General features: G+C 39.7%; 2 protein-coding genes across 2 annotated transcripts in view; one reads left to right on the forward strand and one right to left on the reverse strand.

Moving 5' to 3' along the window:
• LOC124405541 overlaps positions 1-24,066 on the reverse strand; it is a 176,443-nt gene extending 152,377 nt beyond the window's left edge. Inside the window, exon 1 of the mRNA XM_046880529.1 lies at positions 24,004-24,066. The gene's annotated coding sequence lies outside the window, so the exon portion shown is untranslated. The remainder of the gene's footprint in view (positions 1-24,003) is intronic.
• Positions 16,222-18,954, forward strand: LOC124405909 (putative SLC9B1-like protein SLC9B1P1). Its single transcript, XM_046881179.1, has 8 exons — positions 16,222-16,301; positions 16,420-16,545; positions 17,097-17,269; positions 17,580-17,698; positions 17,819-17,980; positions 18,132-18,278; positions 18,377-18,478; positions 18,703-18,954. Exons 1-8 carry the CDS (start codon positions 16,222-16,224, stop codon positions 18,952-18,954), a joined length of 1,161 nt encoding a protein of 386 aa, XP_046737135.1.
• Positions 24,067-24,550: the final 484 nt, after the last annotated feature.

Raw genomic sequence — 24,550 nt, forward strand, 5'->3', positions numbered from 1 at the left:
CAACTTCAGCAACTGGAAACCCAGCGAAGCTTAGTTGAATCCAATTTTACGCCAAGCGATTGTGATCGAGTAAAACAAAAATATTCGCATACGTTCGTATATTGCATACGCATTGCACGGCCATCGAATCGATAAGTTATTATTATTTTCTGCTTTTTAGGATATTTTACAGCGAAATCGACGAACGTCTAGGATTATCTTGCGTACCAAGAGATTTCGTAATGTTAACGAAAAATTGTTATTTCACAAGTTCAGGGTATCTAAAACGAATTTTTTCAATGTTTTGTTTCACATCTGATTACCATCTTCTGTTAGAAAATACAAAAAATATCCGCAGTAGTTGAAAAAAGATGACCAACTATTGCTTCAAAATTGTCTTACAATTTTCATGAAATTTTTTGTCCAAGATTGGCCCTAAGTTTTCTCGTCATTGATTTACAGATTTCTCAAGTATTCCACAATGTTCCGTTTTCCGAATCTCAAAATACGAAAATGGAGATGCCTTCCACTTTGGTGCCTTGGCTCGTTCTGAGTTTATAATTTTTCAAGGAAAAACCGCAAGCATTTTCTCAACAACAGGGCGAACCTCTCTTCAGTTTTTCGCCTCTGCCCGATCATCTGTGAAACCGAGTCACGAGAGGTGAGAATTTTTTGGTTTTTCGATAAAATCCAATCCTGACGGAAACGTCGGGGGATCGGGTCGACGAAACGCGTGCTAAGCATCCTCGAAGCTCGAGGAGCAGCACTTCTTTTCTTCGTCAGGGCCTTGCGGGCCAGTGAAAACGAGTCTTTGAACGGCTCCGAAGCGCTCCTCCACCCCCGCAGCAGGGATATAAATCGCAACCCATTTCTGCGAATTAATTAATTAAAACTTAAAACCTGCTTCGTCGGTTCGACGGACGCTTGCGCTCCGATCGTCGAGACTGCGGTGAAGATATTCCGTGAGTTTTATCGGTGCAGAAAGGATGACGAGGATTTATAGAAATTTATATACAGTTTATATATGTATGTACAGTGACTTGGTCATAGTTTAATCGGTCGTCGACTTTGCTAGTCTTTGCGTAATCATCGATTCTAAGTTATATACGTTCTGCAAAGATCGGTTCAAACGTAAGAAATTCGATAAGATGAAATTAAATCGACACGAAAAAGATATTGCTTTATTTTCACTAGTAAATCGGTATTTGTTTTTGCTGGATATAACCGATATCGGTGCAGTACGGTAAGATTAAATATTCAGCGACGTTAACATGATCGAAATAATACATTTTCACTTTTCACCATAACCGAAGAATGTGTTAGTGTTTAAAAAATGATAATTACTTTTGTATCTCTGACCCAAAAATCTATTATAACACCTAAAAACCATTTCTCTCAACTAACGCCATAATTTAACAATCCACCAAATTATCTTCCACCGAAAAAAGCATAGTACAAAAATTGAACAAAATACAAAAATACAAAATCACTCCGATCGTACAATCCAATCTTACATTCATCGACTACAAATTTTGTGGCACAAGCCGACGCGCAGTAATTATACCTATACACAAGACTCAAGGGCGTCGCCGCATATCCGGAACGAACAAGAGAAGTGCAAATGAGAAACAAGTATCAAGAATCAAGTCCCAGCGGTGTTCTCGAGTGCACGAAACGCACGAACCCCAAAGATCATGGTCTATCATTGCCTGGTCTTGCGATATTCGAGGGCGTCGAGAGGAGGGTGTTGGGGGGGGGGGGGGGGGAGGCTGCCGGGTCGGTCCTCAGAGCCTCAGAACGGAAGAAGGAAGGAGGTACTTGCGTGTACACGCCAATGCACGCACATCCGTGAAAACGAAACTCGTGTGAGTGTTGCACGCATAAAGGGGTATATAGAGGGCGCGTGACAAGCCGGGGAGAACTCTCGAGGTGGAAGGGCTGCCATCCTCCCCCATCGCCATCTCGTTACTCAAATACCTCCCCCACCTCTCAGCGCCCCCGTTGCAGTATTCATCCACCTCTACCCCCGCCCCCTTAAGGTTTCGCTCTAAGGACGGAATTACTCGTTAGGTTACCGCTGTTTTTGACTGCTTTTCTTCAACCCCCCAGACTCATCTGACACGCCTATCTATACATCGGTAGGCGTTTACTTTACAACATTTTTGCAACCGTGCAAGCGTGATTGGAAATAAATATGCTCTGTTTGCTTATGACAATAAAATAGTTAACGCAAATCGTATGTTTTCGAGGTGGGAGTATGGGAACGTGGATTTTTATGTTGATAATTACAAGGATAACCTGCGGAAATATAAAAACAATTCAAAACTACGATGTTTCCAATTCATTTTTATATAGAAAAAGAGGGAAAGAGAAAAAATTTTTTCGTTCAGATATTCGCAACTTGCGCTCACTTATTGCATATTACTTATACGTACAACTTGTGAATATATATGACTATACCTATATTATACTATGTAAAGTAATTTTAAAGTTGCGAAATACTGTTTTAAACTGAAAAATCTTACGTTATTTCATTATCTACGCATAATATTTACTTCTATACGCTTGAGGTAATTCTTATTTTTTCTTGATTTTCACAGCAAACTGCTCAATTTTTACTAATTCGACGATCTCAGGCAATTGAAGAAAACTTTACAACGCGAGACAAATTCCACTGAAATAGGGTAACCTCAGTCGACTTATTGTGTCATTTTGCAATTTAAATAGAACGTGAAACGTCTCCCCCCCCCCCCCCTCCCCCCTTAATCTCGCATAACTTTAAGTGAGGAAAGAATCGTGAAGATATTTGAAAGTCGGAGCATCGAAAAGTTGGAGACTTTATCTTAAAAATAACCATTTTCATTCTTTGTATCCCCCCTCCCCTCCCCTTGCATCTTGCGTGAAGGTATTTTTACTCCCTTAACGTATGTAAGTATATAACATATACGTAACTTCGTTGGGTGAATAATTCTTTGAGTAAGAAAAGAATTAAAAGTTGAGGCAGAAAGGGAAAAAAGTTAGAGCTTCAAGTTTTCTCACAACAACTTTGGATTTGCCTTCACGATTTTTCGTCGTACACGTCGAAGATTATTAATAAAAAAAACGACGCAGAACGAATATTGAGAAATATTTTTACGACCAAGTTTGTCAAACTGAAAGTTTGCAGTTAACGCTATCGAAGCTCAGCTAGACGCGTAGGCTGTTATAACCTACCCGACGCTAATTACCCTGTAGCTTAACGCACATAAATTATAAATTCACAGCATCAGTGGTACTGCGGTAGGTCGAGCGTAACTATAATCTAGACTCTAGACTCCAGACTTCCAGAGGCAGGTATAATAACCAGACCTCGAGTTTCGAGTTAAATTAATTAATATAGTATACGAAGAAGGAAAATAAAAATCACAGAAATAATTTTTTTTTTTCATTTCTAGTGTTCCAAGTAAATCTCGGCCTCAAAATCTCGTTCTAAGTACCATATACGCATCTATATGTATATAATAAATTGATTCTAGTCACACAATTTTTTCGGAGCCTTACCGGCATGGCATTCAGTTTGAAAAATATGAACGAGGATGTAATGGTTCAAAAAAAACAAGCAACAAATTTTTTACATATTCTTTTGCATTTACGCATTGCAATTGCGCTACGAAGATGACTACACAGCGACTTTTTCTTTCAACTCAAAAAATGACGAAAACTCAACCGTCGAACTGCAGCGGGATATAATCGAGTCACGATGACGAAGGTAGAAACGGGCGCGATAAAAACGAGCTCATAGGTGGAGAAAATCTGACGATAGGGAGATAATTAATGTCAAATAATGAGAATTGATTTACGATCACTACGCGTCATTACAGACCCGCAGTCTGCGTCAATTATTGTCTTTCTCGTATATTTGACGATGGTCTAGCCGTAACTTATAGATATACCATATCACACGCGTGCAGAGATGAATATACTGGACGTACACCAAAAACCATGCAGAACGAAATTCGCGAATCTGCTGCCCATCATATCCGGCTCGATGCGCGCGCAGACGCGGTTTTCGCATTGCGTTAAACATCCCGCTATGTATGTATATACGTACATAGGTTATACATACACGTTAAGGCACGTAGTTACGGCTAAAACGTATACAAACGCGAAACTTTGTGTACAGAGCGACGCAATTATGAGGCGAGCCTTAACTGAATTTCATCCCGAGAGAGAAGGTCGAGCGTGGAACTTTTTTTTTTTTTTTTACAAAACTGACCAAAAATTGACCGAAATTTCGGGACATCCGCGTGAGGGTGGCAGTCGCGTATAACACCCACTAAAATACGTTTCGACGCGTTGTCACGCGGCCGTGCAGTGATGTCAAAGTACCCGAAATCACCCCGCGCGTGGCTGCTTTTTAACGAAATTTACGAGTACGCGAAAAGTCGCCTCTCGTTATTCACCAAAAAAATTTCATCCATTTTCCTACACGCTTTCATATTCTCTGAATATTTAAAAAATAAACGTAATAATAACGCGCGTTTAGAGCTGGCATGTATATCACTACAGTCGTCGATCGAATTCCATGATTTTTTTTGCCAGTTGGGCCGAGGGTTCTGAACTACCGAGTGTAGAAGCGGGTAATGATTGAAGGGTGATCGATTTATATATTCAGCCATGAAAATCTGAATACACCGAATACATGAATTGCTTACTGGACAGGGTTTGGTTCCGATTTTATATTTTGATTTTATCTTTTGCACCCAACGTCGATGGTGAATTAAGCAATTAAAAAGGAAACTACAATATATACACTAGGCTAGTCGAAAAAAACAGACTATTTTTTTTTCTCAAAGTCACATGCTTAGCCCTTCGTCTTTGAACGTTTTTTTGGCACCGCCAGGGTGAAAACCTGGGTCTTACACGTCCGGCTGTTTTTTCACTCTGTTGATGTACTTAAAAAATTCCGAAGAAAATCGTGTTAATGTTGGCAGCCTTGAACTCGATATGTCAATCATAAAACTGTAGGGAAATAAAGGATTTTTGTACATTTTTTGTTAAACGAGTGAAGGAACTCGGTAGGAACCTGTGATTTACTAAAAAAAATTCAACTTTATTATTGCTCACAGCAATAATTTATTTTTCGATAAAAAAAAGATGCTTTTAAAATGGAATGGCACATATTACGTATAACTAATTGTATTAATTACAACATGAACTTGCTTAAGTTGAAAATTAATTGAATGACATGATTTTACAGTGGTTGAAACGCTTTACAAAAAACAAACCTCTACAACATTTCATGATCAGTCTAGTATTTTCGCTATTGATCTAAAAAAAAAAGTGAATTTTTACACGATTTCAACATTAACCTTGAATAACTTTTGAAAGAGTTTAGTTATCATAAAATTATAAGAAATCTTTATTGCAGTGCAATAAACCCCCTAAAAAAATATCTATGGGACATTTATGTAAATTGCTTCGTTACTGAGCTACAAAATTCCGAAATAACTAAAATTATTCCTTTCTATTAAATAAATAGGAAACGAAAAATTGCTTTCAGGAACCACTAAATATTAACATCACGAGCTCAAATTGTAACGGACATCGCATTTCCTCTTCTTACACCTATTAAACATGTGACTTTGAATAATAAAAAAAATCGTCGATTTTTTCGACCAGTCTAACACATACACTAGTTGAAAAACCGTGTATTTCTCTTCCTGCATTCCCTTCCAATCTGCACCAGCATGTACATACCTCGTGTCTTCGCACCGCAGCAACGTAGCGTTAAATTCCTCGTCACTCTAGTAGAAAGATTTCGAATTGAAACGGACAAGCTTATACAGAGCGGTGGCATCGGAAGACGAAGTGACAGCTCGCAGGAGAGGAGAGCAAGGCACCATTATCTACTCCCTCAACGCTCGAGTGTATCGAGTAGCTGTCACTGTCTATACAAATCGAACTTTTATGCCCGAAAAAATCTTGCAGCACGTCACGTTTCCCAAACCGTTTCCGAGAGTTACAAGAATCGGCTAGAACGAGTAGGCAGGCGAGCAAAACGATGAAGAGAAGGGCGAATGCCGTTTCAAGATTTTCGACTCGCTGCCGCGCTGTTGGCGGGTACGGATTCGCCTTCCCAAAAGCGGAGCCGAAGGGATCGAAGAAGGGAAACGTGAGCCAGAAAAAGAGAAACGATTACCCTCTGTCTACACCGCTGGCTGCGGCTTGTAATTGGCCAGAATGGTTCTTCGAATCGATCCTAGCTACAAGTTGCACCCCTGTAAGCTCAGGAGGTCTGGCTGGGGCTTCGCTTTGGGTTACAATTTGGTCGGCTTAGTTTCACCCCCGCGTATATATATACATATATCTATACATATGTATATATATATATATATATATAGGCGAGTAGAAGTGTATACGATATATGTAGTTGGGTATACCCATACCCAATAGCCATGCAAGTACCTAGGCACAGGAAAATCTATCCACACGGTGTCCAGTTCGTTGCATAAATATTTTTTCCCCCGTCTTTCGGATTTCGCATCCATCTGAAGATTTATTTTTAACGATTTTTTAGCACTTTAATTCACACTGGAACGCTCGGCGTTTCACCTTTTTCAGTTTTTTATTCATTGAACTACTTTTATGGTAACAACTGCTGAGTTTTTTTTTTTTTGTTTCCAGATGATCTTTGAAATATTTCTAATAAGTCTATAAAGAAATATAAAATTTCTTTATTTATTGTTTGCGAAAATAGAACGTGTAAACAAAACATATCGAAATTCGTAATGTAGCGTGAAAAAAAGCATTTTCTGCTAATCTACGGTGAAAATCCGATTACCAATTTTCACACAAGCTTAATAAACAATTTTTTCAAAATATTTCTTCTCGTTGTTTTTGTTTGTCCGCTATATTGCATCGATCATTTTGAATTTTTGAATTTCGAGTTCAGACTCGTAATCAGTGACCGGAAATGCCGATATATGCAAAATTTTAAGTGAATCGCGGAAAAATATATGCATGAAAGAGTTATTAATCATCGATATTCATCGTTCCTGGCTTATTCCCTTTTTATATGTATCTACAATGCACACATATTTCTCATCAACAAAATTTTATCCTCGAAAGAATAATAATTCTAAATTGCAATCGAAAGCGAGGAAAAACTTTAAGGTGACCTGAAAACGGTGTTTCTATGTGTTTATTTGTTTCTTTCTCTCTATTTTCGACCAGGAAAGTGTGCGTATTCAAAAATCCATCAACATTCCACAACCTTTTTCAAAATCTAAAATAAAATAAGTAAAAAAGACTTCCCAGCTCCTATTCCTTTCTCACTTTTTTTCCCGTCTTCTTGCACACAACGGAGCAGAGTTAAACGGCGGGTAAAATGAAAGCCCGGGCTGAATCGAGACACTCTGGACGTTGGGCACAGAAGCGGGACGTGCCGCTTCTTAGCAGCTACGTGTAGTTGATTAATTATTTATACAGTTTTATCCACGTCGTGAAAAATACCGTTTCACCTGGGCCTGCGAGGCGAGGGAAGCATGACGACGGAGGCGCCACCAGGTGCTTCGGTTATTCGTCCTTCCTTCGTCTCCTCCTTCCTCCTGTCCCCTTATTCTTCATCCTCCTAAGTAAGGGAACGTGCTCGACTCAAGACTACGTGCATCTTCCGATATCTATTCAATCGAAACGGCCAATTCCTCGCCCGAATTGGCCAGATAAAATCTATCAACACCGAAGCATCGGCGGTTCAAGTTTATTCTGCTTTTATCTCGATTCAAAAAATTTTTATTTAGCGCTTTCTACAGGGTAAAATGTCAAGTTAAATTTCGACTTCTCGCCGTTCAGCGTGAATCGCGGAGAATCAGATGAAACATATTGGCAGACGGATCGTATACATATACGAGGCTTGGATATGCGGAGAAACTTAAAGGAGAAAACGACAACTACAGGATAATAATAACAACAACAAGGCAAGAAGGAGATAATGGAAGGAGATAGAAAAAAAGATACACCACGTAAACCAACCCTCGGTATCAAGTTTTTGTTTCCAGAGGTACAGACCCAGACAGAGCCCTCGTTATCCGTTAGGTGGTTGGTCGTACAAATTAAAGCGAGTTCCTCTCGGCTCCGACTCTCAAGATAAAGACTTTCGATCGATTTACGAGTATACGTCACTTTTCTATCGCAGAAAGCTCGTTAATACCTGTAACATTTGCTTTTTTTTATTCTTTCGGCTCCTTTCGATTTCACGCTACATATGTGTAAAAAAAAATAAACGCAGCGTAAATTTCAACGATACATTTCAAAGCGTAATTGTTTTCTTCGTGCACATAAACGAATGCCGACTACTACTAGAGCCCGTGTGAGTTCAGAATTTCAAGTGCCTGTTACAGGCAAGTACACGGTACGTAACGCACTGTTCATACGTGCATGTACTCGTTAATTATAGCCAAAAAGATTAATCTACAAACCGCTGTAGCGGGCCAAAGCTAGTTGAAAGAGAATTAATTATTACTGGAACAGAAAGTGAATAGTGAAGTGAGTACATAGTTATATGTGCCTGCCGACGTAATAGAATCGAGTTTATAGCTTGAGTGTCTGTGTCGGCAAATCCGTAGTTGCATGTAACATAAGTGCAGTAATAATATCTGTGCAGACGCGAAGCTTGAGTTTCAATATCGTTTGTCAATCAAAGTGAAGGTTCGTTACCCTCAAATCGACTCGTCCGAGTGACTCTGAACCAACAATTCTCCATCGGCGGTGACGTTCGGCTGTAATATCGTCACGCCGAGTGAACTGCACTCGTCTTTCTCTGCAATTAGCGGTCCGATCTTACGTAGCTAACAATTCCTGGTCAACTTTCCACCGATCAAGACATTAAAAATAAATAATATCACTGTCCGTAGCTGAGACGTGAAATTTCCAATTTGAGGTTAGAAAAATTCTTCATTTCAACATTGTAAGAAAAATAATTTCTTTCATTCATTTTCACGTTTATATTTCTTCGCAGACTTACGGTCAACATCTTTGCCTTGTTGTATTAGATAATATTTATATTACTTTTTATTCCTAAAAAAAATGTCGAAGATAAAAATCCATCCCACGTCTCTAAAAGTGAAGAAAAAATAAATGAATGGAAGTTATTGTAGATATAATATATATATTTGATCCTTATTTAGGGTGTCGACGAATTTTTGCCGCCCCACCTCCTGAGTCAACTTCAAATAATTCGGAAACAATTGCCCAGTTTTTTCAAATTTCTTCCTCAACTCTGGGATAGTCAGCTTTGTGATCGAAGGTTCTTATGGAAATAACATGGGAAAAACTTGCTTCCTCAGTATATATTTTGTTGCAAGAGTAATAACATTCAAACCAATCTGTAACTACGAGGTTGTAGCGGTAATTAATGCTACTATCTGTAAAAAAAAATTTACATCACAATACCAGCAAATTCAGACAAATTGCACTTCCTCTAAATAAAAAAAAAGTCAAGATTGCGTGAGATGATTATGTGAATTTTTTCCCAGACAGTAGCATTAATGCCGACTGAAACCTCACAGTTACAAATTTTTTTAAAACATTATTACTTTTACAATGAATCATATACCGAGAAAAAAAGTTTTTTCGATGTTATTTCCAAAAAAAACTTCGACCCCAAAGCGGACTATCTGAGAGCAGAAGTAAGAATCTGAAAAAATTAGGTAATTGTTTTCGAATCATTTGAAGTTGATTTCGGGGATGGGGCGGCAAAAATTCGTCAACACCCTAAATAAGGACCAGCCTAGTATGTATAGAGTACAGGTTATAAGTTGACCAATTAAAATAGAATAAAAACAGAAAATCAATCCTCCCACGTATTCGCGAATTGCTGCACGCAATAGACGTTCGGATAAAAAAGGAAAAGAAAAGAAAAAAATAAGAAAGAAACGTCATCGCTCATATTCGATTTTGAAAGGTGTTTACTTTCAGCAGAGGTATTTTCCGCCACATCCACCTGCTCCCCTCCCTACCCTCCCTCCCCCTCCCCCTCTCTCTCTCTCTCTCCCGCTCTCAATTACCTCTGGTTCTGGTCTCAGGGATCGAGTGACGCCAATACATCACTCTCGACATTCTAAATATGATTTTGAAGCTACGCCGCAGCCCAGAGCCGACGTCTTGCCAAGGAATACAGCAGCCCTGCCCTGATGCGGAGTGCCGTCGTAGGGGGTTGAAGATGGTGGATGCCACCAGGTACCCATATAGCCCTCTACCCATATACCTGCGTTTACATACCCACGTAGCCGACATGATACACATATACATACGCGTTAGGTGTGGACGAAATTGCGGGTTGAATTCTGCAGGCCTCGGGGTTGGTTATTTCAAGGCGTTCCTACGGGGCAAACATCCCTATATATATACACATTACCGTGTACACAGAGGCTAGGTACATAATGTTACATACGCCAGAGGTATCACCAATTTTTATAAACATTCTATTCCTTTTCCATATAGCATTCGCTTTGTTGCGAAAGTAAATTATTGTTATACACCTTATATACATTCCCCATAATTTCCAAATTTATCTGTGTTGTCTTGGTTGATATGCAATATTTATCACGATCGACGAATAAAATTATAATCAAATACGGTGATAATAACAGTAATATTGATAATAATAATAAAGAGGAGCAGCCAAGTTAGATTCGAGGATAGTTTTACCTTCAAGTTTTGGATCGATACTCAATGTAATGAGAGTTCGACTGTAGGAGAGAAGCGAAGCGTTTATTTCTTATCGCATTTCAGTTTCTTCTTCAACTTTTTCTCTTTTTCTCTCTTTTTTTTTTTTTTTTTTTTGCTGCTCGTCTTTCTACCTGTTAGTTTTCTTACCTCTGCACTGTTATTCGACTTCTTTGACTTTTTTCACATTACACTTAGTTTTAATTAACGATGCAGTTTCTTTTCAGCTGATTTTCCTAACGCTTAAACTCTGCCAAATCAAAGTATCGAACCTTGGTAGCAATTCGACTGATTGCGGTATGAATATCAACACTAAATTCAAACGAGTGACGCATCGTAACATCTCAGCCATGCAGTATAGGTTTAAAAAAAAAAGTTCAATTGTCTAAATATAAGACCTGCTATTATTAATTGTAGTCGAACGGAAATTATATCATCAGCACTTTTCTCTATCCACGGTTCGTCATACAGGCAGTGAAAAATGGCAGTCACAAATATACATACTATGTTACACAGGTGAAAGAAACATTTTCAACGCTAGATTAGAAGAAACACGGTTCAGTTTCACACAATTTTTAACCTACTAAATGCGAGTATAATTTCCAATTTCCAACAATGTATGTAAACTTTTCGAAAAATTTCGATCTGGTAGGGGACCACTTTCTACAATAACTGGCCAATTGAAATCCCATTATGAATATGTGATTAATTATAAGTTAATTACGGGGTAATAAATATAACGTGCATATCGTTTACCTGTATGCTGATTCAGCTGACTCCGTATTGACGCGGTGGTATTCCAATGGATGAAAGTGCGGCAAAATTACTGGGGAGTCTCATCGAAATTACAGTTCATACACAGGTTATAATCGAAGAAGTGAAAAAGAAAAAAAAATTCCATTCAAATCGTAGGAAAACGAAGAAATAACAACAACAACAACAAATAAAATCGCTCCCGTTTTTATGTCGTTCACTACACGCGAACGCCCCCGCCGTAGCAATTTGAATTAAAATCTAAGGACGAGTTTGCGTTCGTTTAAACGACGATTAGCCCGGGACGAAAAGGACTCGACATGCATTCTCCTGCTTCTTGTTTTTCCTCCCGAATTCGCGTCTGCAGACGGAAAGCTGCGACCGCGGCAAAGACTCTTCGCAGACTGAATAACGCGGGGGGTTTGCATCGAGGCGAAGAGGTTCACGGGGGTGATGGAGGTCGGGGGATGAAGAAGAGACGGGGAAGGGTGGGAGGGAGGGCACAAAGAGGGATGGACGGAGACGCAGCGCGCGCAGTACTTGAAATAGTTGTATGGATACCCAGAGAGATTAGACCTTCTGCAGGCCAATCAATACGTATTACCGATTAGATTAATTGGCTCGCGCGTTTGTCCGCACGATTTTATTTACTCTAATTTACCCCGCGAAGATCCCCGTCTGATCGTAAAACTCTATATCTGTGGATACAAACGCAATTCTTTCAAGGAATTGCCATTTTTCTCGAGACTTTTCGTCGATCGGTATTCTATTACAGCATTTCTTTGCGAATACCCATCAAACACGAACCTTTCACGTAGTTTTCAGCAACACGCATACGTATATTGCATGTATATATATATATCTAATCTAATGCCCTGCAGATAATATCCTGAAAAGGTGTTTTCCGGGTCGACAAGTTACGGGGTCTCGTTTCAGCTGATAAGATTTACGCTAAACGAGCGTGAAACAAGGCGACCTTTGACAGTCGGCAGTTTTTCATAAAACTCTCTGCTATTTGGACAGACTTTGAACGACAGCAGAAAACGAATACCTCCGTACATAATGTGTGTTAATGCAAGTTTCAGCTAATTAACGCTTTGAGAAATGAGGTCGCGATGCAGAAACTGGCGAAAGGAAGAATCGGTGTAAAATCAAGCAAAACACTGTAAAATGTGGAGTAATCGAATGTCTGAAAAGATTGCAGTAAAAAAAAAAATACAGTAAATTGATTAAAAACTTTAAACATGCAGATATACGTGCAGTGCCTCGTTACCTTTGAATCTATACTGTACATTAGTTCTGTTGTATAATCATGCTACGCTCTTAATCATTAGACAACTAAACAATGGTAGGTATTGCGATTAAAAAATATATTCAATCCAGTATATGATGATTAATCCTCGAGTCATTACTCAAGTGTGTTATGAAATGGAAATTGTTTCTCACCAACTTTCATGTTTCACGAATGAGGTCGATGTGTTGTTTGTGTTTGTGTACATTGATTTGATTAGCTCTGAAGCTGGCTAGCTGATCAAAAGAAAGAAACGGGATGAAACAAGCCACCGCAAAAAAAATACAAAAATAAAAAACCACTACACTTGAATTGTGCCAACGGATGAGTCATAATTAAACAAAAAGTTTATAAAATTCGTACAACGGTCATGTACGTCTTCAAAATGTATACAACTAATTCACTCGAGTGTTTCGACTCTTCCAACCGACATCTCTGACAAATTTGTTTTTCAACAGTTCTCGAAAGTCTGATTTCCTCGTTTGAACTTTCTTGGCCTAAGTAGGCAAACTTTGATCCTTTGGTATGATTAAAATCACGCTTGGTAGCGTTTGATTACAGGAAGAATTTTCGTTCACTGAAGGATATGAGGAGCAGCTGAATATAGGTATTTCTGTGCATTGCACTCAGTTGTTGTAGGCATGACAGTAAGGAAAGGAGGAGGAGGAGGAGGAGGAGGAGAACCGTGAAAGATAAATTGGCGAAAGGTAAGCCGCAAGAATATATGTATCGTTTTATTGTAGTTTTTTACTCAGCGTTGACATCTTTTTCCAACATTTCAAACCCCCTCCCCTCCTCCATGGAAAGAAAGGAACGAAGAGGGTGTGAAAAATTGCCAAGATTTTCTCAACGACGAGAATGAAATTATTGTTGTTATACTTCAAAGTTGTTTTGCAACCTTACATTCGAAATTGTTCCACTTCTTGCAACACTTATTCATATTTATCGTTGATATAAAACCCCATAAAACATATCAATAATCCAATCCCGTTATCCTTCAACATTCTCATTATGAATGCGTGTATATATTTCAAACTTTGTGTTCCACAGCTTGTACAACGTTTTCACGGAACGAAACTAAACGAAATAGCCATTCATCCCATTTTTGTTTTCAATTTCGGCAACGTCTTAGGAACGAATTTTTTTTTTTTGGGGGGGCGGGGGGGAGGGGGATGACAAAAGAAGTTTCTTCCCTTCGACAAATGACAAAGACGAAGGTCCAAGAGCTGATGTGAGTAATTATTTTCGCAACTTTCGTTTACGTTATATCAACAGAATAGAATGATCGCATTGAATTGAAGCAAACAATGATTCTCACTTGCTGAAATGATGTAATTATCCTCGGTGGTAACGTGAATTCAAGTCGATTCCCCCAAGACTGCAAAGACGAGAATTAACCGAATCACAAATCGGAACTCAAACATGATTGAAAAGTGAATGAAAAAAAGAAAGAGAAAAAAATATATCTCGAAGAAAATTCTGCGCCGCGAGACGGTTGAGAATTTCAATTCACTCATGCAGTTGGAAACTATTAACTCAAACAGCCGGCTGCCGAAGGTCTCCAGTCGAACTTCAAGAGTTTACTCAAGTTTATCTGTGAGTTTTATTGATTAGACACATGTCAAGGGTGGCTACCAGTCGGTAAATTACAGTGCGCAACGCCCCGTGGGTTGATTTTTCGACATTTCGACCCTCGGGTAGCCTTATTATTCCGTATTACAAACAAGTGGCTCTACCATGCCTTCCAATTATCATTAGTACCATTTAATTACGGAGAGTTTCGGATAGTTTAACGATGAACCGTGATGTCTAAAAGGATCTTAATTAACCACCCTTACGACTCGTGGCTATTATAATATTCTACTGCAGACTCGAAAGGTCAAGCAAATTTGAATAGAAAAAATATCTAAATCACTGAAAAAAAGAAAGGTCAAACTACACAAAAGACAGGATTAGATTATCCAATTATCGAACGATGACAGCGAAATTCAAATCATCGTTAAAAAAAAGATTAATTGGCCCACGTAAAACTTCACGAAAATGTCACCAAAGGTCAAGATTCGTAGAATTTTTCGTAGAAAACACGAGCCAATTTCGTAAGTAAGGAAATTTTTTATATACTGTTTTAATGATCTAATATTGGATTATTAACTCGAATTATGTTATGGACAAATTTAGAGCACTGGATCAAAATATTAACTGATATGAATTGAATCTGGCGCAAAAAACTTACGGTAAGATCTGCAATTAATGATTTTTGAGCATGTTTTCCTCTTTTTTTTTCTATACCGCCACCGTTCCAGGCATGTGGAAACGCATGACTCAGAATTTTTGAATGAAGAGACGGTTCAGTGTTGTAAATTCTCCTCTTAAAAAAAGACGTGTCACATCGAATTTCGAAATATCTTTAGTTCGAAGCCACTTTTCCGCGGATACGATTGGCGGGATTCGTTTTCATTTTATATATCAAATATATCGAATATCGAATTAAATTAAGAAAACCGGTTTCGTGGCTGTTTCGTAAAACCTAACGGGTAAACAGGTATTTCAAATGATATCACTGACAATATTTACAAAGTTCAGAACGTTGTAAGCCACCGATAGATTCATGTATATTGTAAAATATGAGCAATAAAAAAAAATTAACAATGTTTTATTATCATGCTAATTATCATTATTAAAATACTAACAAATTATTGAACAGAAAGGCAGTAATTGGGGAAAATGATGAGAAGCATTCGTGAATTTTCCAAAGCAAGTACCCACGTTGGTCGGTCTGCTATGAAATATTTCATCGAACCGAAAATGGCGGCCTGCAGGAATTATTCAATATCTCAGGAATTCTTTGAAGCTTCGCTCCGACTCAGCCTCTACAGGTATATATACGTCTATTTCGATCCTCTCAGCTCGACTCGGCGCGAATCCCATATTATCTTCACTTTTAACGGCTTGAGTGATTCCGTTTTATTAAAAAATGAAAAGTTATTCCAACCGATCGCTGCACCGCGACTGCCTCAGAAGATGAGCGCGAATATTTTTCCACCCGCACCGCACAGCGAGAACTTGCCGCGGTTCGTAATCTCGATATTGAGTGGTTAGCTTGTTTTTTTTTCGCGTGATATTTACAATTCCTTTGTTTTCCTCTGTCTTTCCGCCTCTTCGGTTTCTTCCACCAGTTCCACCTAACGTTTTGACCGTTAGGTATTCCGTCAAGTTTGACAGCTATAACAAATTTCCTCGCCAAGCTCATGCACCGTAATGAGATTATTATCTAATTTATAACTCAACAACTCAGACGTAACTTTTTATCACTAGTTTTTCTGGCTGTGAAGATTATTAAAATCTTAATTCGCAAACTGGTTAGAAATGAAATCTCCATGGCCTATGAAAATCTATCGCATCTAACCCCAGAAAGTCGATTTGAAATACTCGTATTCCGAAGAATCAATTCCCATCTATAAGCAACCACTGCGAGGCAGATCTGCTTCATCATGGAATCCAGCTCAAATGCAACACGGCAAATCCCGACGGCTTCGACCGACCAAGAGGATAATAAAGAAGGTGCAACTAGGTAATGAACTCACTTCGGTCAATACCATAATCTTCTTCACGCCTTCAACATTTTTCTTTCGAGATTCACAAGAAGCCTCGAAACGAATAAATACACATCTACTAAAAACTTTGTTCAGTTCGGAAAGCTCCGAGGATTTGGCATGCTGCGGTAAGGCAACGTGCTGCGTTTGCTTCCGTGACGTATTGGTGACGTCACCGTTGGTCAAAAGATGCGAGGCTCTAACCTGGGGGACGATATTCTCGTGCGTAACGAACTCGACAACGGTTCTTCTCTCTTGGGCGCTCCTTTACTTCCTCACCGGGGACCTGGCCGTGCCAGGGGGTGCGATTTTCAACCTCCTGGTGCTCGTCGTCTGCGCCTACTGCCTGGGATGGGGTCTGACTTACATACCGCACCTCCACCTGCCACCAGTTTTCGGAATGCTCATCGCCGGCGTGATCGCGCGTAACACTGGCGCCTACAACATCCGGGATACCATAAGCTCAAAGGCGATGAGCACCATAAGGAACTTCTGCCTGACCTTCGTAATGGTCAGATCTGGCGTTCAGATCAACACGACGCCTCTTCGCAGTTATCCGCTATTCCTTTTGGTGCTCGCCCTGGTTCCCTGCACCGTAGAGATGGTCATCGTCACCTTGTGCTTCAAAGGGTTCCTCGACTTTCCGTGGGACTGGGCCTTTCTGGGGGGGTAATATCACCGATTTCACATTTCCGAGCCACTTACTTCCATCCGCATCTTCCTTTTCCACCCTTACGACGGTTCTCAAAATAGAAGAATTACACGATTCGCAGGAGCGTCATCGCCTGCATGTCGCCAGTCGTTACGGTCAATTGCCTTTTGGCGCTCGCTGATCAGGGATTCGGCGAAGACAAGGACATTTCGGGGATGCTGTGCGCGGCCTGTTCGATAGACGGTGTTCACATCGTCGCCATATTTTCAGTAGCGTTTTCAGTTGTTTTTGACGGTGAGTGACCGTACACTGTGCTTGAGTTTTCAGTGCTGAGGGTAGAGGTAAGGAAAAGTATCTCTTATGGGTTTTCAACTGAAAAGATGTCCGCTAAAAAGCAGGAAATAGTGGTTCAACAAGTCGCCAGAATGACCTTCATGAGCAATAAGAGAAACAATCTAATTTGCGCTTAGCTTTATGGAATTTTTATTGTTACTTCACGGTCACTTTGTATACACGAAGATGTCCTCTTTACCTCCGCCCTCCACAGTACCTACTGATAAAATGATCCTTGCATCAACTTCCATTTCATTTTCACCATATATAGATTTCGACGGCGACAAATGGTGGTCTTACCTGCCTCGGGGGCTTCGCGATATGGCCTTTGGACTTTTCTTCGGAACCAGTTTAGGCCTGTTTTTGATATTCTTTCCTCACCAGAACCACGTGAGTACTTCACTATGAAACCTTTCTCAAATTTCCGGTAAAAAAGCTACCGGAAAATTGCCAATCTACGATAACAAGCTCTCACATTTACAATTGCGTTTAAATAAATGTTCTCAACAGAAATACGCGACGTTCTATCGCGTACTCAATTTATCCCTCGGTGCACTGTGCTTCAGCGTTGGAGCAAGTTCGTTCGTTATAACTGGCGGTGGATTTCTGGCTACGGTCTTCATGAGTTTTATCGCATGCACTGGGTGGAAAATAATAATTACTAAATTCGACGTGAGTCTCAAAAGAGATTGTATAAATGTTCTTTCCATTTTTTCTTTTTCTTTTTTTCTTTAGTTCACGAGAGAGAATATCCGCATTTAGAGAATGAATGAACAAGGGGCAAGGATCAATGTTATAATCCTTCCTTTCAACGAAAGTGCAGGTTGCTTCAATCCGGAAATTGGTGGGAATAATTTGGCACATATTGCAGCCAGCGTTATGCGGTGTTATTGGAGCTGATGTGAATTTTTCGCATTGGACGGTAATCCGGACGGGTCTCTACACAGCCTGCATTTTAATGGGTCTTTTAGTGAGTCGACATAACGAATGGTCAGGCATAAAAAATATCAACGAGCTTTCCACTATGTTGAAAAAATTCACGGTCATAACGGCTTCTCATTTTTTCAGGCTCGCCTGAGTTGCGCCATATTGTCAACTTTGAAAATGCCGTTCACCATCGGTGAAAGAATTTTCGTCGCCGTGTCTTGGCTGCCCAAAGGCACAGTCCAGGTAATTTTACAATTTTCGGACATTTCGAGGTCTTAATTAGTAACGCAAACTTCCAAGTTCTACCAATGCGTGGATCCAAAAAAGAAGAATCGTAATGTTTGTGTCCATTGACTGCTATAAGTTATTTTTTAATTTATAATTTTTATAATTGATCAAACATTTTCGCTTCGGTTACCGCAACCTTCATTTTTCCATATCAAAATATCCTGAATTTTGGTATTTAGGCTGCTCTGGCTCCGATGGCTTACGAGCACGCTTTGGCAAAGAATAACACGAGGGAATTGGAGCTCGCTGAAGACGTTTTGAAGGTGTCCGTGTTGGCGATTTTGTTCTTGGCTCCAATCGGCGCGATGATTATGATGATTACCGGTCCTCACTTGCTCAGTCGAATTTCAGCGGATGCAATAGAGGAGCGCAGATTACAGAGTTTGAGGACGTTGACCATGAAAGTCAAAGCGAAAAATCCGGACACTTGAAGCGTCAAGTGGTGCGAACACGTTTTTGTGGCACCAATCGTGTTCTCCGGCAAATGTATGTACTGATTCTTCGACTCACTTCACGATTGCTCTATACAGATTAAATTTCTTACGCAACACTCGTGGTTTTTTTTTTTTTACCTTCAAGTTTTCCTCTTAAAAATATCTCCGCATTTCCTGACGTGCCGTACCACATTATATTTGTAATGTGAAACACAAGAGCGGTTCTCAGGCATTAAGCCTGGGGTTTCCCTTGAACTACCCTGATGGTTTCGTTACACTCGGATCTTCTCTTGACGTTTCAAAGGAAATCCTTGGCCTCGGCTTTAGCCCACTTCCAGCCGGAAGAGCAGCGAGTCTTGAAGCCAACCTCCTTTCCGCATTTTTGCATTCACATCTTGCCTGCACCTCAGAGCCGCGTTTCAGGTCTCCGTAATTCACAAAGCCTCGCGATTCCGGGCGGGAGAAAATTGATAACGGTATATAAATCTTTTCTAGTCAAACCGAAGAAAAGAGAGGAAGGAAGCCACTTCAAGAAACACAGGAAATCCTTTGTACAACAAACACCTTTCAATAAATTCCGTGCAACTCGACTGTATTGCGTCATCGTTCTGACCGCGATCCGAGTCAGGTCAAAAAAGGTCAAAACTGGCGAACGACTAGAGAGAAAAGATACGAGATAAACCTTTCGAAATACAAAATACACCTTCGAGTGATAAGCATAGAAAATTTCTTTTCAGGCTTGTTTGTCTCGTAAATTTTTCCTCGTTCACTATACCTAATTTTCCCCAAGTTATTTTCATGACGCGCTGTATTATGCAAGGTACGGAAATGGTAAAATAAATGGGAAGAGACAGACACCGACGTGTAATATGTACGAGGCAGAATAGATCGGTTGACGACACCGAAAACTTGTCGCCCCGCGTATGAAATAATAATTATTGGCAAACTGAAACTGGGGCGTGTGTAATATAAAAGCAGGTATATAGGCAGCGCGGTTTGCCTCGTCGCGAGGTGCTGGAGGCATTGTACTGAAATTGAATCGATACGTATGAACAGTGAACAAAGATAAGGAAATCGTATCGTCGCGGTCGTCTTCGCTAGTTACTGCGAGACGTCGCTATCTGCGAGAAACAAATCATCGGAATTCTTACGCTAGTATAAACTGTGCAATTGTTACATACACACGTCAAGCAAAAATATCAATAATAGTATTTGAGGCATCCAATGTCATCTAATCTAAAACGCGTATAATCGGAAGGGAGGATAAAATCCTGCGTGCAGAATGAAATAAAAAAAAAGATAACTCAAAACCTTTTGGAACGGCTGGTGAATGCAGAGAATTAAATAAACGAGAAGTGAAAAAAAATATTTGTGGGGGATTCCGTCAAAAAAGGTTTTTTATTATTTTCTGATAAAGTCGTTCGTTTAAAAGTTATTTAAGATCGACATTTATTCAAGGACCTTAAATAAATATAATGTTATCATTATTTAAAGACCTTAAATAACTTTTGAACGAGTGAATTTATCAGAAAATGATAACAAACCTTTTTTGAAGAACGTTCAATTCTCTACAAAAATGTGTCAGTTAATTTTCAGTAAGATACGACGCGTCGTTGGCTAGTTATAAAAATCAGAAGGAACAAAAACCATTTTTCCCATCTTATTTTTATAGAGAAAATAGAAAAGTGCAACGCACAACCTCTTAATATTATTATTAAGAGCTGAAATTTGAACAAACGTATTTTTATACCTAAACGGAACTTTTGAACCGGTATGTAAGAAGAAAAAATATTTTTTACTTTGAGAAACAGCGTAATACGCACGTTGGAGACGATAGAACGAGTGTAAAAGTGGAGAGTTTTGAAATAGTATCCGTACGCAAACATCTCCCGTATCACGTTCTCTGTAAATTTGATCATATCTGATCGCTATCGAAATTCAACGATCTAATATTATACACTAGATTTAGCAATACCTTCAAATTTTTCTACGCTTAGGAATATATGAAGGGTTATTTTTTTACCCAAATTTAAATTTCGGAAGGTTAGCAGACTGGCAAAAAAGTGAAATCACGATACCTACCGTAGCAAATGGAGTTTTACGATATGGATAGACTTGATAAACACGAAGATAAAAACTCTTATTATGGTGCTGGACACGGAGATTCAATCTTGCAGCGAACGTCTACTTCGCAGGCGTATACCGGTAATATTTTATTAATCATTTTGCTAGCGGTGTTGATCAACACAAGGTTGTTAAAAGATGACGAGATGCAGCGTACTTAGGCGAAAGAACAAAGCCCGGGTGAAGAAGGGTGGCTCACAAAGGATTAGTAAGAGGTTCTCGCTGGTTGGCCCTCGGGTTTGTTTCCCGTTGAGCTTTAGCCCTAACTAGTACATACCCACCTGCCTGCTGCACGCGGGGATGTGCGATACGAAATATTCCATGCATGCATGTCTACACACACATGTTATACCTACAATATAAGCTGAATGCCGCAACTACCCTTCGCTGCAGATCTCACCCTTCGCGATCCCCGTTTTACTAAAAGGGCTGCACCACTTCGGGACGCGAACACTCTGCAGCACTGATTCTTGTAGAACAATGAAAGATCTAAATCAAAGTTCGGGGAGATTAGCGTTATAACTGGAAAACTTATCCGAGAAATAAAGATGCCTGTTGGGAAAACCGACGCTGCAAGTTTCCACTTGATTTTTTTTAGAAAAGGACATCGGTTTTTTCAATTAAATTTTACAACGAAAAGTGATGTGCGATCAATGGAAAAGGTCGGAGTAGACACGTTCTTACTGTGAGGGGATTTGGAATGGCAGGTATATTTGAGGTGTCTGTGGAGAGAAGGACTATCTTATCTCTGTCGTCAAGTTTCGTGTTACAGGATCGTAAAATCTCATAGCGGAACATTTATTCGCCATTCGGTGTCCCGAATGATTTATTCCGAGCGTTTTATCGCCTGGATTTGATCTAGCAAAGATGCGAACGTAAAGAAGTGAGCGTCGTCGTATTTACACGGCGTCATGTGCTTCTGTGCTTCGCGTATGTATATTCTATATATGTATATTGTATATGTATATGTAAAGGTTGCAAGTCGTTGGAAGGCATCCAAGTCCGAAATCCCAACCATAGAAAACCTGTCGATGTCCTCCCGACTAAACATTTCCCCGAGGTCGAGAAAACTCCCGAGACTGATGCAGCGCACCGGAAGTCTACGTATAACAAAAGACAATCAGACCTACGATTTTCCTGACACGTGACTGAATTTTTATTACCGACGAATTGCGTGAGAGCCAGACAGACGTGAAATAGAAAATATAAGAAAAAAGTCTAAGGGAAGAATAAATAAACTAACAGAAAAGTCTACAAAGAGGTTTTCGGTATGCAGCACGATTTCTCGTCCGTTTTTTCGCGGCCTTTTCTCAGTTTCCGCAAAAATATTTCATTTCACGATTTCACATCCATATAAGGTATTCGTTGTAGTTGTAGCTATAGCACGCATAAATACGCACACATATCTACGTGGGGAATTATCGGTTATTCGGAACAAGTTTTCTGCCGAGAAGATTTCCAATTTCAGAAAATGAGATTCGGGTTAAGCTCTTCCACGTAAATGCTCTGCATATCGCTTACGGTGCAGAAAATCCAGCGCTGGGCGCACGTCGCGTACAAACGCACGAGCAAATTCGAATTGACCGAAGCTATTTTTGGAAACCACGTCTCACTCATTCGTTATATACAAAAGCTCAGGAGATTCGCGTTTTTACTCTATTAAATAATAAGTTATACGATTGTGAACATTCTGTTCGAAGCATATTTTTTCATCATGATTCTCAAGCCATTCAAATCGTTTCTACAAAATTTTTGGAATACATAAAATAGGTGAGAAAAGCTGACGTTCCAAATTTCGTGAAGATTCGCTGAAAATTGTATAAATTATGAATTCGTCAGGATTTTCACGACGATTGCGCACACATCAAATAAACCCCGATTCGCGATATTTTTGAAATTTAAGGCGACGGAGTAGAGAAGTATTTCCATAATTCAAAATCGCGGGGTTAATTGATAGTATTCACAGTAAACATACGCGATGTACCGTCGGAAAAGAAAAATAGCCAGTTCCGTCAGTTTCCGGTTTTTGTTCTCTAATAATTTTTCAACGTCAAGTATGAACAGGAAAAAGTTTCGAGAGAAAGGAATCAGTGTACATTTGCAATACAAAGATTTCATGACCGTGGAGAAGAGAATGGTGAAAGTAGGTACATACAAGTGTACGCGCTGGCAATGAGAATCGTAGAAATTCACATATTTCAGCACGGTATTATGGTTTAGGTCGATAAGTTGGCTCGTCGCCAGCCAGACGCCTATCGTTTGCGTTTCCCTTTAACCGTAGTACGAACCCGCTGGTCTCAGACTAGTTTACAATGCAGTATGTAAATAGAAGGTAAACACAGCAGCATCCAATCGCAGCACCAGCAGAAAACATATATATTTACAATTTTATTCAAGGTATCTATATCGCTTGGTCAAATAATTCTCCGGTCAACGAGAGATGCAATGAAATAAAACCCGCATCAACAACAGTCAAGTTTACCTATCTCGCCCATATTAATATTCCATAATTCTCTAATGGTTCCGCTAATTGAAGAATTTTTGCTTGGATTGTGCACCTTATTTGCTTTGCATTTAATCGTATAAATCGACAGTTTAGCACTTGAAACATGCAAGCGAGTAAAAATACTTCGAATCCTGTTATTGAACGGGCTTAACGGGTCGGTGCTCAATGCGCCGATGGAGTATGCAACCTGGAGTACATTTCAGCTTTGCGGGGTTTGGTGAAGACGAAATCGCGAAGCCTCGAGCTTCGTCGCTTGCATGAACCTATCATGGGCTTCGTTGCACTAAGCCGGAATGTGCCAAGTGCCAATGGAAGTACTGCGATTTTATAACGAACAAAGCAACGTGACAGGTGTCTTCGTTGGTTAAAATCACGAAGTCTAGCTGCGATAATGAGATGAGAAATTCAATACTCACCCTGACATCTGTCGTCGATAATGCGAAGCCCTCTTGTTGTTCCTTAAACATTGTTAATAACAGCAATCTCCAGATAACAATGTTTAACAGTAGGCAAGGGAAGGTTAGCTCCGTCGGTAGAATAGATCACGGAGCCATTTTTTCGATAACCTGAAACAGATTTATGCTATTCGTTTTTTGCTGTTTGTTTTTTTGGTTTTTTTTTTGGTATTTTCTGGAGGTAACGCAACTTAAAATAGAGATGTTCATCGAAATATGAAATAAATTACCCTTGTGACACTGCCATGCCGACAATATGCGATTTTCCATACAACGGGATTATTTACACGCGAATTAGCGTGAAATGATTATTTCCATATTGTTGAGCAAGCGCAGAGATGCTGAGAAATCGGCTTTTCCTGACCTAATGATCGTCGACGATGGTTTAAATATTGCAGAAAATGTTCACGCCACGCAGTAAGAGTCGCCATGTTTGTGCTCCGAAGGAGTGATGATATTTGGAAGAGAATAATTTCCATTTCGACGATCTGCAGTAGTTCTACTCTTC

This window comes from Diprion similis, chromosome 4, assembly GCF_021155765.1.
Source record: "Diprion similis isolate iyDipSimi1 chromosome 4, iyDipSimi1.1, whole genome shotgun sequence".
Lineage (NCBI taxonomy): Eukaryota > Metazoa > Arthropoda > Insecta > Hymenoptera > Diprionidae > Diprion > Diprion similis.